General features: G+C 49.3%; 1 protein-coding gene across 5 annotated transcripts in view; it reads left to right on the top strand.

Moving 5' to 3' along the window:
• The window catches only part of LOC142243676 (uncharacterized), a 128,384-nt gene that overhangs the window by 100,786 nt on the left and 8,152 nt on the right, over positions 1-19,446 (top strand). For all 5 annotated transcript variants that reach the window (XM_075315821.1, XM_075315819.1, XM_075315822.1 and 2 more), the window contains exons 2-5: positions 10,475-10,600; positions 11,373-11,504; positions 14,255-14,353; positions 16,198-16,365. In XM_075315821.1, coding sequence (XP_075171936.1) covers positions 10,520-10,600; positions 11,373-11,504; positions 14,255-14,353; positions 16,198-16,365 — 480 coding nt within the window. In that variant the 5' untranslated portion in view covers positions 10,475-10,519. The remainder of the gene's footprint in view (positions 1-10,474; positions 10,601-11,372; positions 11,505-14,254; positions 14,354-16,197; positions 16,366-19,446) is intronic.

The raw sequence follows: 19,446 nt of genomic DNA, 5'->3' as shown, positions 1-19,446 counted from the left end.
TCTCCTGTGTGATACTGTCTGCTGAGCTTTGTATCTAATCCTATCCTGTGTGATACTGTCTGCTGAGCTGTGTATCTAATCCTATCCTGTGTGATACTGTCTGCTGAGCTGTGTATCTAATCCTGTCCTGTGTGATACTGTCTGCTGAGCAGTGTATCTAATCCTCTTCTGTGTGATACTGTCTGCTGAGCTGTGTATCTAATCCTGTCCTGTGTGATACTGTCTGCTGAGCTGTCCATCTAATCCCATCCTGTGTGATACTGTCTGCTGAGCTGTGTATCTAATCCCATCCTATGTGATACTGTCTGCTGAGCTGTGTATCTAATCCCATCCTATGTGATACTGTCTGCTGAGCTGTGTATCTATCCTGTGTGATACTGTCTGCTGAGCTGTGTATCTAATCCTCTCCTGTGTGATACTGTCTGCTGAGCCGTGTATCTAATCCTATCCTGTGTGATATTGTCTGCTGAGCTGTGTATCTAATCCTCTCCTGTGTGATACTGTCTGCTGAGCTGTGTATCTAATCCTCTCCTGTGTGATACTGTCTGCTGAGCTGTGTATCTAATCCTATCCTGTGTGATACTGTCTGCTGAGCTTTGTATCTAATCCTATCCTGTGTGATACTGTATGCTGAGCTGTGTATCTAATCCATCATGTGTGATACTGTCTGCTGAGCTGTGTATCTAATCCTATCCTGTGTGATACTGTCTGCTGAGCTGTGTATCTAATCCTATCCTGTGTGATACTGTCTGCTGAGCTGTGTATCTAATCCTATCCTGTGTGATACTGTCTGCTGAGCCGTGTATCTAATCCATCATGTGTGATACTGTCTGCTGAGCTGTGTATCTAATCCTATCCTGTGTGATACTGTCTGCTGAGCTGTGTATCTAATCCTCTCCTGTGTGATACTGTCTGCTGAGCTGTGTATCTAATCCTATCCTGTGTGATACTGTCTGCTGAGCTTTGTATCTAATCCTATCCTGTGTGATACTGTCTGCTGAGCTTTGTATCTAATCCTATCCTGTGTGATACTGTCTGCTGAGCTGTGTATCTAATCCATCATGTGTGATACTGTCTGCTGAGCTGTGTATCTAATCCATCATGTGTGATACTGTCTGCTGAGCTGTGTATCTAATCCATCATGTGTGATACTGTCTGCTGAGCTGTGTATCTAATCCTATCCTGTGTGATACTGTCTGCTGAGCTGTGTATCTAATCCTATCCTGTGTGATACTGTCTGCTGAGCTGTGTATCTAATCCTCTCCTGTGTGATACTGTCTGCTGAGCTGTGTATCTAATCCATCATGTGTGATACTGTCTGCTGAGCTGTGTATCTAATCCTATCCTGTGTGATACTGTGTCAGGTATGGTTTGGGTGTTGCGGATGGTCTCGCTCAGCAGATTCCTCTGTGGTTTTTCCTCGTCGGTCTCCATATGGCGCTTGGTATATAATATCGCGCTCACAGGAGACTCCGGAGATGAACGCCCCGCGCTGTGATCGCTCTGTTATCGGGGGACATAGACTCCAGACCCCAAATATTGGGGAGATGTCGCCGTCACATCTGGTTATTGTGCTTTAATGCCTTTTATTCCAGTCACATCCAGAGCTGCATTCACAATTCTGCTAATGCATTGTGGGAGGTCAGACGGCAGCTTCACAAGAACCGAGGCGTGACATCTGCCCACGAAATGAAAAGCACCAGAATTGTGAATGCAGCTCTGGATATAAATGGAGATATCTAATATACAGTGTGTCCACCCATATCCTGTCCACCGCCATTAACTTGAGAACGGCGGCAGCTATAGGCATAGAAGTGGTGTCTAGGTATAGTAAAGTAGCCATGCGCTGCACAATGAAACCACCTATAGCACCACCTGGTGGAAAACAACGGAGTTACCATTTTTATCTCGAAAACGGAACGAGATAGAAAAAAAAAGTGAATTACAAAGTTGTAGGGCATCATCAATTCAATACGAATCAACACCTTGCATATAGAAATGCTATGATGTGAAACCCATGACCCCCCCAAAACATTGAATGCTGGTCACGCATATGGTGCTCATTAGTGGCCCCCGTCAGCTGCAATGCACATCTGGCCTCTGCACAGCATACTGTATCTTGCTGCAATGCACATCTGGCCTCTGCACAGCATACTGTATCTGGCTGCAATGCACATCTGACCTCTGCACAGCATACTGTATCTGGCTGCAATGTACATCTGGCCTCTGCACAGCATACTGTATCTGGCTGCAATGCACATCTGGGCTCTGCACAGCATACTGTATCTGGCTGCAATGTACATCTGGGCTCTGCACAGCATACTGTATCTTGCTGCAATGCACATCTGGCCTCTGCACAGCATACTGTATCTGGCTGCAATGCACATCTGACCTCTGCACAGCATACTGTATCTGGCTGCAATGTACATCTGGCCTCTGCACAGCATACTGTATCTGGCTGCAATGCACATCTGGGCTCTGCACAGCATACTGTATCTGGCTGCAATGCACATCTGGCCTCTGCACAGCATACTGTATCTGGCTGCAATGCACATCTGGCCTCTGCACAGCATACTGTATCTGGCTGCAATGCACATCTGGGCTCTGCACAGCATACTGTATCTGGCTGCAATGTACATCTGGCCTCTGCACAGCATACTGTATCTTGCTGCAATGCACATCTGGCCTCTGCACAGCATACTGTATCTGGCTGCAATGCACATCTGACCTCTGCACAGCATACTGTATCTGGCTGCAATGTACATCTGGCCTCTGCACAGCATACTGTATCTGGCTGCAATGCACATCTGGCCTCTGCACAGCATACTGTATCTGGCTGCAATGCACATCTGGCCTCTGCACAGCATACTGTATCTGGCTGCAATGCACATCTGGCCTCTGCACAGCATACTGTATCTGGCTGCAATGCACATCTGGCCTCTGCACAGCATACTGTATCTGGCTGCAATGCACATCTGGCCTCTGCACAGCATACTGTATCTGGCTGCAATGCACATCTGGGCTCTGCACAGCATACTGTATCTGGCTGCAATGTACATCTGGCCTCTGCACAGCATACTGTATCTTGCTGCAATGCACATCTGGCCTCTGCACAGCATACTGTATCTGGCTGCAATGCACATCTGACCTCTGCACAGCATACTGTATCTGGCTGCAATGTACATCTGGCCTCTGCACAGCATACTGTATCTGGCTGCAATGCACATCTGGCCTCTGCACAGCATACTGTATCTGGCTGCAATGCACATCTGGCCTCTGCACAGCATACTGTATCTGGCTGCAATGCACATCTGGCCTCTGCACAGCATACTGTATCTGGCTGCAATGCACATCTGGCCTCTGCACAGCATACTGTATCTGGCTGCAATGCACATCTGGCCTCTGCACAGCATACTGTATCTGGCTGCAATGCACATCTGACCTCTGCACAGCATACTGTATCTGGCTGCAATGCACATCTGGGCTCTGCACAGCATACTGTATCTGGCTGCAATGCACATCTGGCCTCTGCACAGCATACTGTATCTTGCTGTAATGCACATCTGGCCTCTGCACAGCATACTGTATCTGGCTGCAATGCACATCTGGAGTCTGCACAGCATACTGTATCTGGCTGCAATGCACATCTGGGCTCTGCACAGCATACTGTATCTTGCTGCAATGCACATCTGGCCTCTGCACAGCATACTGTATCTTGCTGCAATGCACATCTGGAGTCTGCACAGCATACTGTATCTGGCTGCAATGCACATCTGGGCTCTGCACAGCATACTGTATCTTGCTGCAATGCACATCTGGCCTCTGCACAGCATACTGTATCTTGCTGTAATGCACATCTGGCCTCTGCACAGCATACTGTATCTGGCTGCAATGCAGATCTGGCCTCTGCACAGCATACTGTATCTGGCTGCAATGCACATCTGGCCTCTGCACAGCATACTGTATCTGGCTGCAATGCACATCTGGACTCTGCACAGCATACTGTATCTGGCTGCAATGCACATCTGGACTCTGCACAGCATACTGTATCTCGCTGCAATGCACATCTGGGCTCTGCACAGCATACTGTATCTGGCTGCAATGCACATCTGGACTCTGCACAGCATACTGTATCTGGCTGCAATGCACATCTGGCCTCTGCACAGCATACTGTATCTCGCTGCAATGCACATCTGGGCTCTGCACAGCATACTGTATCTGGCTGCAATGCACATCTGGCCTCTGCACAGCATACTGCATCTTGCTGCAATGCACATCTGGCCTCTGCACAGCATACTGTATCTTGCTGCAATGCACATCTGGCCTCTGCACAGCATACTGTATCTGGCTGCAATGCACATCTGGCCTCTGCACAGCATACTGTATCTTGCTGCAATGCACATCTGGCCTCTGCACAGCATACTGTATCTGGCTGCAATGCACATCTGGCCTCTGCACAGCATACTGTATCTTGCTGCAATGCACATCTGGCCTCTGCACAGCATACTGTATCTTGCTGCAATGCACATCTGGGCTCTGCACAGCATACTGTATCTGGCTGCAATGCACATCTGGACTCCGCACAGCATACTGTATCTTGCTGCAATACACATCTGGGCTCTGCACAGCATACTGTATCTTGCTGCAATGCACATCTGGACTCCGCACAGCATACTGTATCTTGCTGCAATGCACATCTGGCCTCTGCACAGCATACTGTATCTTGCTGCAATACACATCTGGGCTCTGCACAGCATACTGTATCTGGCTGCAATGCACATCTGGCCTATGTACAGCATACTGTATCTTGCTGCAATGCACATCTGGGCTCTGCACAGCATACTGTATCTGGCTGCAATGCACATCTGGACTCCGCACAGCATACTGTATCTTGCTGCAATACACATCTGGGCTCTGCACAGCATACTGTATCTGGCTGCAATGCACATCTGGCCTCTGCACAGCATACTGTATCTGGCTGCAATGCACATCTGGCCTCTGCACAGCATACTGTATCTTGCTGCAATGCACATCTGGCCTCTGCACAGCATACTGTATCTGGCTGCAATGCACATCTGGCCTCTGCACAGCATACTGTATCTTGCTGCAATGCACATCTGGCCTCTGCACAGCATACTGTATCTTGCTGCAATGCACATCTGGCCTCTGCACAGCATACTGTATCTTGCTGCAATGCACATCTGGCCTCTGCACAGCATACTGTATCTTGCTGCAATGCACATCTGGCCTCTGCACAGCATACTGTATCTGGCTGCAATGCACATCTGGCCTCTGCACAGCATACTGTATCTTGCTGCAATGCACATCTGGCCTCTGCACAGCATACTGTATCTGGCTGCAATGCACATCTGGCCTCTGCACAGCATACTGTATCTTGCTGCAATGCACATCTGGCCTCTGCACAGCATACTGTATCTGGCTGCAATGCACATCTGGCCTCTGCACAGCATACTGTATCTTGCTGCAATGCACATCTGGCCTCTGCACAGCATACTGTATCTGGCTGCAATGCACATCTGGAGTCTGCACAGCATACTGTATCTTGCTGCAATGCACATCTGGCCTCTGCACAGCATACTGTATCTGGCTGCAATGCACATCTGGCCTCTGCACAGCATACTGTATCTTGCTGCAATGCACATCTGGCCTCTGCACAGCATACTGTATCTTGCTGCAATGCACATCTGGCCTCTGCACAGCATACTGTATCTTGCTGCAATGCACATCTGGCCTCTGCACAGCATACTGTATCTTGCTGCAATGCACATCTGGCCTCTGCACAGCATACTGTATCTTGCTGCAATGCACATCTGGCCTCTGCACAGCATACTGTATCTTGCTGCAATGCACATCTGGCCTCTGCACAGCATACTGTATCTGGCTGCAATGCACATCTGGCCTCTGCACAGCATACTGTATCTTGCTGCAATGCACATCTGGCCTCTGCACAGCATACTGTATCTGGCTGCAATGCACATCTGGCCTCTGCACAGCATACTGTATCTGGCTGCAATGCACATCTGGCCTCTGCACAGCATACTGTATCTTGCTGCAATGCACATCTGGCCTCTGCACAGCATACTGTATCTGGCTGCAATGCACATCTGGAGTCTGCACAGCATACTGTATCTGGCTGCAATGCACATCTGGCCTCTGCACAGCATACTGTATTTCGCTGCAATGCACATCTGGCCTCTGCACAGCATACTGTGTCTTGCTGCAATGCACATCTGGCCTCTGCACAGCATACTGTATCTGGCTGCAATGCACATCTGGACTCTGCACAGCATACTGTATCTTGCTGCAATGCACATCTGGACTCTGCACAGCATACTGTATATTGCTGCACGCTGTGCAATATGGTAGGTGACACGTTTGCACAAGCATTTGTGATACGTGGTGGTAGGTCCTGCAATGTTGGGGGAGGGGTCGCATACACCTGCTGTGTGATGTGACCTCACAGAAAGAAGTCCAATGGGGTCAGGTCAGGTGAGCGGAGGCCACACAGCTCCATACCCAATGACTTGTAGGAAGGTCTCCATGAGGTGTCGCTTCACGTCCGCAGCCTTGTGAGGTTTACACCTTCTAATCATAGCATTTCTGTATGCAAGGTGTGGATTCATATTGAATTGATGATGCCCAAAACTTTGTAATTCCCTTTTTTTTTTCTATCTCGTTCCGTTTTTGAGATAAAAATGCTAACTCCGTTGTTTTCCACCAGGTGGCGCTATAGGTGGTTTCATTGCGTAGCGCATGGCTACTTTACTATACCTAGACACAACTTCTATGCCTATAGCTGCCGCCGTTCTCAAGTTAATGGCGGTGGACAGGATATGGGTGGACACACTGTATAAAGCTGAGTGTATGTATGTGTCCGCTTAAGGAATCTGCACCGTCACATTTACAATCACGAAATTTTGCACAGACGCCTCATGTGACTCAGGGAATGTCATAGACTATGTTTTGAGGGTAAAATTTAACCCCGCGCTTTACAGTTACTCTCCAGAAAACATGCGTACATTAAAGTCAATGGAGCTGGAAACTACAGGTTTAGAATAGCAGCTGTGATTGGTTGCTATAGGAACAAAATAAATTGTTAGTATAAGAAGCTTATGTGTGAGGTAATAAGATGTCGGTGGGGAGACAGGCAGAGAGAGACAGACAGATAGACAGACAGGGAAATAGACAGGGAAAGAGACAGACAGACAGAGAGGGAAAGAGACAGACAGGGAAAGAGACAAAAACAGGGAAAGAGAGAGACAGGGAAAGAGACAGACGGGAAAAGAGACTGACAGACCGACACAGACACATAGATAGAGAGAGACAGACAGACACATAGAGAGACAAACACAGACAGACACAGAAATAAAGAGATAGAGAAAGACATACACAGAGATAGAGACAGACAGAGAGACTGATACAGAGACAGACAGAAAGATACACAGACAGACAGAGAGATACACAGACAGACAGAGAGATAGACACAGACAGAGATAGACACAGACAGACAGACAGACAGGCATGGAGACAGACAGAGACACACTTAAATAGAGACAGACACACAGGGAAAGAGACAGACAGACACACAGAGACAGACAGGGAAAGAGACGGACAGAGACACAGACAGACAGACACAGACAGAGAGACAGACAGACAGAGACAGACACAGATAGAGAGACAGACAGAGACAGGCAGAGACAGAGACTGGGAGAGAGAGACAGAGAGACAGTTACTATCCCGGGCAATGCCTGGGTACTGCAGCTAGTCTAATATATAAAGTTGAGTGTATGTATGTGTGTGTATGTATGTATGTGTGTCTGTATGTGTGTGTGTATGTATGTCCGCTAAAGGAATCTGCACCGTCGCATTTACAATCACAATATTTTTGCACAGACGCCCCATGTGACTCAGGGAACGTCATAGACTATGTTTGGTGGGAAAATTTAACCCCGCGCTTTACAGTTAATCTCCAAAAAAACCTGCTTCCATTAAAGTCTATGGAGCTGAGAGCTAAAGGTAATTAATAGCAGCTGTGATTAGTTGCTATAGGAACAAAGGACATTCTTAGTATAAGAATCATATGTGTGAGGTAATAAGATGTCGGTGGAAAGACAGAAAGAGACAGAGACAGACAGAGAGAGACAGACAGACAAAGAAAAAGAGAGAGACAGACAATCAAAGAGACACAGTAATTTCAAATGATGGGAGAGAAGCAGGTTAAATACCGCGCCAAACCACAGGAATCAGGATGAAAAACAGTAAATCTCTTTTCTTTATTTTCACAGGTCTACGCGTTTCAGGGACATATCCGTCCCCTTCCTCAGGACAAATGTAGAGAACAATATCATATTGTTCTCTACATTTGTCCTGAGGAAGGGGACGGATATGTCCCTGAAACGCGTAGACCTGTGAAAATAAAGAAAAGAGATTTACTGTTTTTCATCCTGATTCCTGTGGTTTGGCGCGGTATTTAACCTGCTTCTCTCCCATCATTTGAAATTACTCTGTTTCCGCAAGACTGCTGCCTTCCACGTTTGTTTCATACCGCTAAAGGGGTTGTGACTGGCACAACCCCATCAGGTGAGTGCTCCTATTGCACATTTACTTTCCATTTGTATACCGGATAAGACCCTATTTGCGCCTTTCTTCCCACAGTTTATTTCGCTTTAAAGAGACACAGTGACAGACAGGCACAGACAGGAAAAGAGACAGACAGAGACAGAGTTGGAACGAGACAGACTTGGAACGAGACAAATGGGGAAAGAGACAGAAGGGGAAAGAGATAGACGAGGAAAGAGACAGGGAAAGAGACAGACGGAGAACGAGACAGATAGGGAAAGAGACAGACGGGGAAAGAGACAGACAGACATAGAGAGACAGACACAGACAGAGATATCAAGAGACAAAAAGACAGACACAGAGATAGACAGAAAGACAGACAGACACAGAGATAGAGAGAGATAGACTGATACAGAGACAGACAGAGAGACAGACACACATGGATAGAGTCAGACACAAAGACACACACAGGAACACAGAAACAGACAGAAAAAGACACATAGAGACAGACAGAAAGAGACATAGACAGATACACAGAGACTAGGAGAGAGACAGAGACAGTTACTATCCTGTGCAATGCCGGGTACTACAGCTAGTAATAAATATGGGCAACTGTGGCCAAGTTAGCGACAGCTCTTGTTATTCTAGTACAGGCTGTAAATATGAATGGTGTGAGGTGAAAGAGAAAGTATGTGCCCCCCACATGTTGGGCCTAGGGGGGCTTCTGATATGTAGGGTGGGGGGACCAAGCCATAAACTGACTTCTCAATGGCCTGTGCAGAAATCAATGAAAAGTGATGTCATCACATGAGATTATGCAGTGATGACATCATGAGATGGTGCAGAGTGATGACATCACATGACATGATGCAGAGTGATGACATCACCAGCTGGGGGGGCAGATGTGACCTTTGGGGGTTCATACTTGGATCCTGTGAGACGTTCTGCTTTTCCCCTGCAGTTTTCGCTCAGCCTCTTCACTGTCTGTGGTCAGGGAGGGGGTCCATAACCACAAGGGGGCTGAGGACATGGAGCTGGCGGGGGCCCATCCATTCAGTGAGAGCCACCCGCAGCATTTAATGAATATAAGGAAGAAGTGGAAACCTGGGGGCGGCGGCGTCTGGAACTGATTAGTGACCAGGCCTAAGACTGGGGATGAGCCCTGGCACTATATACTGCAATATATACCCAATATTAACCTCTTGTGAGCCGCCCAGTTCACCCTAGTGGGGGAAGCTTGTTAGGACTAGGAGCCAGAAGCTTCACATTATGACATCTGCCCGCACTGATACATTGTAACAAAACTTCAGCTGTGTGAAGCTCTGACAATTACCAGTCACTCAGACCAGTAGAGATCTAGAGAATGGGGAGGAAGTGAGTGATACACGCCGAGAATCATCTGGAAACTGTTTATAAACATGAATGCGGAAAAAAAAATAGAAGACGAGGTCCTCGACCCGCGCAGCACGGGGGACGTCTCCACCATCACTAAGGGACAGGTTGGTGTCCCTGCTGGAGGAACACAGAACAGGGGCCAGCAGCCCCCCATAGATGTGGTGTAATGTAGTGATGTCATTATAAAGAGGTGACGTCATGTAGTGATGTCATTATAAAGCTGTGATGTCATCACTCCAGAGTATTATGACGTCTGTGACGATGTAATTCTATATTTTCACACTCAGCCATTTCTGTTCTTCGCTCATAGATGAATGGACGCCGCAGACCAGCTACATGTTTTTTTCTCTAGATTCTGAGCTGAACTGTCAATCACACTGCAGCCCCGCCCACAATGAGCAGCTGTGCAGTGCGACCACTGGGGGGCAGCAGTGATACCTTCCCTGTCACCTGCCGTCTGTGAAGCAGTGTCACCATCTCCTCATTCTTCATTTTACAGAACCTGAAGACGTGATCCATTCAGCGAGTTCTGGATTGTGCCGCCATGAACACCCTGACATCCGTGACTCTGCTGCTGAGCGTCCTCAGTGTGGTTATACAGGGAAATAGTCCCAGTAGGGGGCAGGTGAGTCCTCTAACCATGGTGGTGGAACGCAGACCTCCCGGGAGGGGGCTATAACCAAGGTCGCAGGTTGGGTGGGTCAGTCTGGTATTGGGGGGGCTTGTCTTTCCCGGATAAGACTGGAGTAACAGTGACACCTACAGGACACCGGGGGTATTGCATTCTCCTATAGTAAACGCCTCTCTGGTCACTCATAGCTTTGGAATAAACTGAAGGCACTAATAATCTCCAGTGAGAATGGGATGTGGGGCATATAATTGTGTATAGAAATATTTATAAATATATATATCTATATATATATATATATATATATATATATATATATATATATATATATAAAAAAATATATATAGCACACACCTTCTCATTCAAAGAGTTTTCTTTATTTTCATTACTCTGAAAATTGTAGATTCACATTGAAGACATCAAAACTATGAATTATCACATGTGGAATGAAATACTTAACAAAAAAATTGTGAAACAACTGAAAATCTGTCTTATATTCTAGGTTCTTCAAAGTAGCCACCTTTTGCTTTGATTACTGCTTTGCACACTCTTGGCATTCTCTTGATGAGTTTCAAGAGGTGTATTTCATTCCACATGTGGTAATTCATAGTTTTGATGCCTTCAAGGTGAATCTACAATTTTCAGTCATGGAAATAAAGAAAACTCTTTGAATGATTTGAATGAGAAGGTGTGTCCAAACTTTTGGTCCTAACTATATGTATATATATATATTTATATATTTAGGCTTTTTCCTATATATTTCTGACAGGTGAAAAGCTCTGGGCAGATGGAGGTGGCTAAGAAGCGAGGAAGCCACCGGCAGCCGATGCGCATGATCCAGCGAGGGAGGAAGAAAAGCATCTGGTCCTACAACCCCGGGCACCGCTCTCTGGCATTCCTGGTGAGTCCACCATAACCTGGAGCACTGGGGGCGCACTGAGGACATCGCACCAACTAGTGGCTGAGAACAGAATGACAGGAAGGTGCCCGTTACTGAGATACTAAGGAAATGTGACTAGATATCAGTGAGATCATAAGAAAGGAAAACAATAGACAAACTCCTCTGAAAACTCAGCTCAAAACCATTGATCATATTTTGTTTAGCGTCTTGTAAATTAATATCCGTACTATTTTATAGGATGGCAGCCGATGAAAATAAAAAGTCACTTGTCCTGCCACTGCTCCTGGTGACTGCGTGCATCCGCCGCTGCTCCTGGTGCCTGCGTGCATCCGCCACTACTCCTGGTGACTGCGTGCTTCCGCCGCTGCTCCTGGTGACTGCGTGCTTCCGCCGCTGCTCCTGGTGACTGCGTGCATCCGCCGCTGCTCCTGGTGACTGCGTGCATCCGCCGCTGCTCCTGGTGACTGCGTGCATCCGCCGCTGCTCCTGGTGACTGCGTGCATCCGCCGCTGCTCCTGGTGACTGCGTGCATCCGCCGCTGCTCCTGGTGACTGCGTGCATCCGCCGCTGCTCCTGGTGACTGCGTGCATCCGCCGCTGCTCCTGGTGACTGGGTGCATCCGCCGCTGCTCCTGGTGACTGCGTGCATCCGCCGCTGCTCCTGGTGACTGCGTGCATCCGCCGCTGCTCCTGGTGACTGGGTGAATCTGCTGCTGCTCCTGGTTACTGCGTGCCTCCGCTGCTGCTCCTGGTGACTGCGTGCATCCGCCGCTGCTCCTGGTGACTGCGTGCATCCGCCGCTGCTCCTGGTGACTGCGTGCATCCACCGCTGCTCCTGGTGACTGCGTGCATCCGCCGCTGCTCCTGGTGACTGGGTGAATCTGCTGCTGCTCCTGGTTACTGCGTGCCTCCGCCGCTGCTCCTGGTGACTGCATGCATCCGCCGCTGCTCCTGGTGAATGTGTGCATCCAACAATGTACACATGAGCCGCTGAGTGCAGTGACAGGCTGCAGCAATCACATGCACTGTAGTCATGATGTCACCGCTGCAGCCTGCAAATGTAGAGTGGTGAAGTGTCAGTGTGCGTGAAGGCGATTACAGCTCCAGAGCGGGAAGGTGAATACAGCTGAGCTTGTTATTTTCATTAGCTTCTATCCTTTAAAAATATTATCCCTTTTATTGTCACATCATATACACAGTACACATATAATACATGGTATATAATACATGGTATACACATATAATACCCACATCATATATACAGTGTTAAGGACGTGACTCAACTGGTCACTCTTAGGATCTGACCGCTGTTTCAAATTATAATGTCATGTGTGCACGCGAGAATGAACAATCACAGACACTATATATCGGTTATGGACCTTCTCCATGACAGACCCTGAGGAAACTGGTCTTTATTGTTTAAAACTTTTCACAGCTCTTGAGAAGTGAAGGGCGTGGACAAAATACATCCAATCAAGTATCGTGGGTCGGGGCTTCAAGACATATAGAAATTTGCATATCCTCTTTGGATTGGTCAGTCCAGACTCCACCTCGGGTGTAGACAGGATATGGCAGCCATCTTCAAGTTACATATACTGATATATACTGTGTTTAAGGAAAATCACTAAATATGCAATATACCTATATACGTATTAGTAAAAAGAAACAAAGACATTCATAAACATGTGTGTTAGTGTACATCTACTAAACTATATACCTGAGTCTATGAAATGGATGAATTAAGTATTTTTGGCTACTCAATTCTTATCCTCAACAATAGTACACATATAATACCCACATCCTATACACAGTACACATATATTATATAATACCCACATCCTATACACAGTACACATATAATACCCACATCCTATACACAGTACACATATAATACCCACATCCTATACACAGTACACATATAATACCCACATCCTATACACAGTACACATATAATACCCACATCCTATACACAGTACACATATAATACCCACATCCTATACACAGTACACATATATTATATAATACCCACATCCTATACACAGTACACATATAATACCCACATCCTATACACAGTACACATATAATACCCACATCCTATACACAGTACACATATAATACCCACATCCTATACACAGTACACATATAATACCCACATCCTATACACAGTACACATATAATACCCACATCATATACACAGTACACATATAATACCCACATCATATACACAGTACACATATAATACCCACATCATATACACAGTACACATATAATACCCACATCATATACACAGTACACATATAATACCCACATCATATACACAGTACACATATAATACCCACATCATATATACAGTACACATATAATACCCACATCATATACAAAGTACACATATAATACCCACATCATATACACAGTACACATATAATACCCACATCATATACACAGTACACATATAATACCCACATCATATACACAGTACACATATAATACCCACATCATATACACAGTACACATATAATACCCACATCCTATACACAGTACACATATAATACCCACATCATATACACAGTACACATATAATACCCACATCATATACACAGTACACATATAATACCCACATCATATACACAGTACACATATAATACATGGTATACCCATATAAAGCACACATAATACACATATATAACGCACATGGTGAACCTGTAGAGTATAATACAGGTATAATGCAGATATGGGCTTTTATCTCCGCAGGTCGCCGGGGGGGTGGACACGGTTTCGCCTCCTCCGGTAGAGCCCGGGACCGGGGAGTATCGCTGCCTTGGCTGCTGTGGAGACAGAGTGACCGCTCCAGTAAGTGACGAGCGCAGAGAGGACCCCGGGGGGAGCCCCCATAACAAGTCACTATAACCCGAACATGTCTAGCTTCAGAGGCGGAAATATACAGGGTGCAGGAGCTGCAATCACAACTATACAGGGTGCAGGAGCTGCAATCACAACTATACAGGGTGCAGGAGCTGCAATCACAACTATACAGGGTGCAGGAGCTGCAATCACAACTATACAGGGTGCAGGAGCTGCAATCACAACTATACTGGGTGCAGGAACTGCAATCACAACTATACAGGGTGCAGGAGCTGCAATCACAACTATACTGGGTGCAGGAACTGCAATCACAACTATACAGGGTGCAGGAGCTGCAATCACAACTATACAGGGTGCAGGAGCTGCAATCACAACTATACAGGGTGCAGGAGCTGCAATCACAACTATACAGGGTGCAGGAGCTGCAATCACAACTATACTGGGTGCAGGAGCTGCAATCACAACTATACAGGGTGCAGGAGCTGCAATCACAACTATACAGGGTGCAGGAGCTGCAATCACAACTATACTGGGTGCAGGAGCTGCAATCACAACTATACTGGGTGCAGGAGCTGCAATCACACCAGAGCCCTGCAGTCTAGAGGGACCATATGAAAAGACTAAAACTATTAAAGACCTGTATTCACTGGGGTCCCTGATGGAGATTTAGCATTGGGGTCCACAAGCTTTACCCCACTGCCCAGCTGTGATAGTGGTGAAGCACTGAATTGTGGGAGATGTATTGTTTTATACACCCGACCATACAACATCCCCAGCTCTACCGCCCCCGGATGACATTCTGCAGCCTGGGAGCTATCAGCAAGGCAAATGAAGGGTTAATTTAGCTGTGGATGTGACTAGAGTATAATATGTTATGTTTACAGTTTCTTGAAAAAGTATTCATACCCCTTGCACATTTCCACATTTTTTCAAGTTACACCCACAAACTGAAATGTTATTGGGATTTTATGCAATACCAAGACTAAGTACAAGTGTCTGTGAAGTTTAAAGGACATGATACCAGGTTTTCAAATATTTAAAAATATGTGAGGTGCATTTATATTCAGCCCCCGGAGTCAGCACTTTGTAGGACCACCTTTGTCTTGCATTTGTATTCATCCCCCGGAGTGAGGTGGACCTAAGCCCCAGTCTCAAATCTTCTGCAGCATCTAACTGCTTTTCCTCCATCACCTCTGACCAGCTTCCCTGCCACTGCTGCAGAAAAGCCTCCCCACAGCAGGATTCGGCCTCCACCATGTGTGACGGTGTGAAGGGTGTTTTACAGGTGACATGCAGTGTTAGCTTTCTGCCACACACATCATTTTGCATTTAGATCAGTTCTCCTTTGACCAGAGCCCCTTCCTCCACTGCTTGCTGTGTCCCCTACATGGCTTCTTCTTGCCGCTCTTCCATAAAGTGCAGATTTGTGGAGTATAAGACTAATAGTTGGACAGATTTTCCCCCGAGCTGTGATCTCTGCGGCTCCTCCAGTGACATGGGCCTCTTGGCTGCTCCTCTCATTAGCGCTTTCCTTCTAAGGATGTCAGTTTTGGTGGACGCCATGTCTTGGTCTTGTATATCTTGCAGTTGTGCCGAACTCCTTCCATTTTTGGATAATGGATTGAACAGTGCTCTGTGAGATGTTCAGAGCTTGGGCTATTTTTTATAACCTAACCCTGCTTTACTCTTCTTCGCAACTTTATCCCTGACCTGTCTGTCTGAAAAATAAATGTAGAAACGTTTATGGGATATGAATACTTTCTCCAGGCATTGTATGAAGTCAAGGAGACTCTTATTGCTGGTATCTAAGACTTCCATTTCTTTGTGCTCAGGGTAAAGCCTCCGCTGCTCCCAAAATCTCCAACAGGGTGAGCAGGATCCTCCTCACACCGGAGGGATTCGGGGATCTGGGAACCGAACCGAACTCCATCAATGACCGGTGCCTCGGCTGCTGCGAGCAAAGTGTGACCCCCAGCCTGAGAGTGACGACTGTGACCGAGGTGAGACCCGCGCCACATGGGGGGATGGCACAGTATACATACTGCACCGGAGCAATAGTCTGCAGGGTGTATCAGAGCGATGGTCTGCAGAGTGTATCAGAGCGATGGTCTGCAGAGTGTGTTGCAGAGCTGTTCTACAGGCTTTATTGGAGCGATAGTCTGCAGGGTGTATTGGAGAAATGGTCTTCAGACTGTATCGGAGCGATGGTCTGCAGAGTGTATCAGAGCGATGGTCTGCATGGTGTATCAGAGCAAGGGTGTATTGGGGCGATGGTCTACAGGGTGTATTGGGGCGATGGTCTACAGGGTGTATTGGGGCGATGGTCTGCAGGGTGTATCAGAGCGATGGTCTGCATGGTGTATCAGAGCAAGGGTGTATTGGGGCGATGGTCTACAGGGTGTATTGGGGCGATGGTCTACAGGGTGTATTGGGGCGATGGTCTGCAGGGTGTATCAGAGCGATGGTCTGCATGGTGTATCAGAGCAAGGGTGTATTGGGGCGATGGTCTACATGGTGTATTGGGGCGATGGTCTGCAGGGTGTATTGGGGCGATGGTCTACAGGGTGTATTGGGGCGATGGTCTACAGGGTGTATTGGGGCGATGGTCTACAGGGTGTATTGGGGCGATGGTCTACAGGGTGTATTGGGGCGATGGTCTGCAGGGTGTATTGGAGCGATATTCTGCATGGTGACCTTACGCAGCACTTTTGATTCTAGAATAAGAGCGGTTGCAGAGGAATCTGTTGACATCATTGTGGCGCAATGCTCTGCAGGCTCACATCTCTCCTCTCTGATGTGGGAATGTTCTGCTTTCTCAGGCAGCGCTGGTTCTGTGGACGGCGGTCGTCTGCTCGTGTTCAGCTGCTTACACAGCACGAGGCGGCTTTGATGTGACCACATGATAGGGATCTTCCTCTGGATGATGGGGGCAGTCAGCCCTTTACTGCTGTTATAGCACTAGTCTCTGAAGCTGAACACATAGTGGAGGGATCGGCAGGGCCCGTAGTGGAGGGATCGGCGGGGCCCATAGTGGAGGGATCGGCGGGGCCCGTAGTGGAGGGATCGGCAGGGCCCGTAGTGGAGGGATCGGCGGGACCCATAGTGGAGGGATCGGCGGGGCCCGTAATGGAGGGACCTGCGGGGCCCATAGTGGAGGGACCTGCGGGGCTCATAGTGGAGGGACCGGCGGGGCTCATAGTGGAGGTAGCGGCGGGGCTCATAGTGGAGGGACCTGCGGGGCCCATAGTGGAGGGAGCGGCGGGGCTCATAGTGGAGGGACTGGCGGAGCTCATAGTGGAGGGAGCGGCGGGGCTCATAGTGGAGGGAGCGGCGGGGCTCATAGTGGAGGGACTGGCGGGGCTCATAGTGGAGGGAGCAGCAAGGCTCATAGTGGAGGGACTGGCGGGGCTCATAGTGGAGGGAGCGGCGGGGCTCATAGTGGAGGGACTGGCGGAGCTCATAGTGGAGGGACTGACGGAGCTCATAGTGGAGGGAGCGGCGGGACCCATAGTGGAGGGAGCGGCGGGGCTCATAGTGGAGGGAGCGGCGGGGCTCATAGTGGAGGGAGCGGCGGGGCTCATAGTGGAGGGAGCAGCAAGGCTCATAGTGGAGGGACTGGCGGGGCTCATAGTGGAGGGACCTGCGGGGCCCATAGTGGAGAGATCGTCGGGCCTCATAGTGGAGGGAGCGGCGGGGCCCATAGTGGAGGGAGCGGCGGGGCTCATAGTGTAGGGAGCGGCGGGGCTCATAGTAGAGGGAGCGGCGGGGCTCATAGTGGAGGGAGCGGCGGGGCTCATAGTGTAGGGAGCGGCGGGGCTCATAGTGGAGGGAGCGGCGGGGCTCATAGTGGAGGGACCGGTGGGGCTCATAGTGGAGGGAGCGGCGGGGCTCATAGTGGAGGGAGCGGCGGGGCTCATAGTGGAGGAGCAGCAAGGCTCATAGTGTAGGGAGCGGCAGGGCCCATAGTAGAGGGAACGGCGGGGCCCATAGTGGAGGAACCGGCGGGGCTCATAGTAGAGGGAGCGGCGGGGCTCATAGTGGAGGAGCAGCAAGGCTCATAGTGTAGGGAGCGGCAGGGCCCATAGTAGAGGGAACGGCGGGGCCCATAGTGGAGGAACCGGCGGGGCTCATAGTAGAGGGAGCGGCGGGCCTCATAGTGGAGGGACTGGCGGGGCTCATAGTAGAGGGAGCGGCGGGGCTCATAGTGGAGGGACTGGCGGGGCTCATAGTGGAGGGAGCGGCGGGGCTCATAGTGGAGGGAGCGGCGGGGCTCATAGTAGAGGGAACGGCGGGGCTCATAGTGGAGGAACCGGCGGGGCTCATAGTGGAGGGACCAGTGGGGCTCATAGTGGAGAGATCGTCGGGCCTCATAGTGGAGGGAGCGGCAGGGCCCATAGTAGAGGGAACGGCGGGGCCCATAGTGGAGGGAACGGCGGGGCCCATAGTGGAGGGACCGGTGGGGCTCATAGTGGAGGGACCGGCGGGGCTCATAGTGGAGGGACCAGTGGGGCTCATAGTGGAGAGATCGTCGGGCCTCATAGTGGAGGGAGCGGCAGGGCCCATAGTAGAGGGAACGGCGGGGCCCATAGTGGAGGGAACGGCGGGGCCCATAGTGGAGGGACCGGCGGGGATCATAGTGGAGGGAGCGGCGGGGCTCATAGTGGAGGGAGCGGCGGGGCTCATAGTGGAGGGAACGGCGGGGCCCATAGTGGAGGGACCGGCGGGGATCATAGTGGAGGGAGCGGCGGGGCTCATAGTGGAGGGAACGGCGGGGCCCATAGTGGAGGGACCGGCGGGGCTCATAGTGGAGGGAGCGGCGGGGCTCATAGTGGAGGGAACGGCGGGGCCCATAGTGGAGGGAGCGGCGGGGCTCATAGTGGAGGGAGCGGCGGGGCTCATAGTAGAGGGAACGGCGGGGCTCATAGTGGAGGAACCGGCGGGGCTCATAGTGGAGGGACCAGTGGGGCTCATAGTGGAGAGATCGTCGGGCCTCATAGTGGAGGGAGCGGCAGGGCCCATAGTAGAGGGAACGGCGGGGCCCATAGTGGAGGGACCGGTGGGGCTCATAGTGGAGGGACCGG

The sequence above is a fragment of the Anomaloglossus baeobatrachus genome, chromosome 6, assembly GCF_048569485.1.
Source record: "Anomaloglossus baeobatrachus isolate aAnoBae1 chromosome 6, aAnoBae1.hap1, whole genome shotgun sequence".
NCBI classification, from domain to species: Eukaryota; Metazoa; Chordata; class Amphibia; order Anura; family Aromobatidae; genus Anomaloglossus; species Anomaloglossus baeobatrachus.
This window is presented reverse-complemented; position numbering and strand designations above follow the sequence as displayed.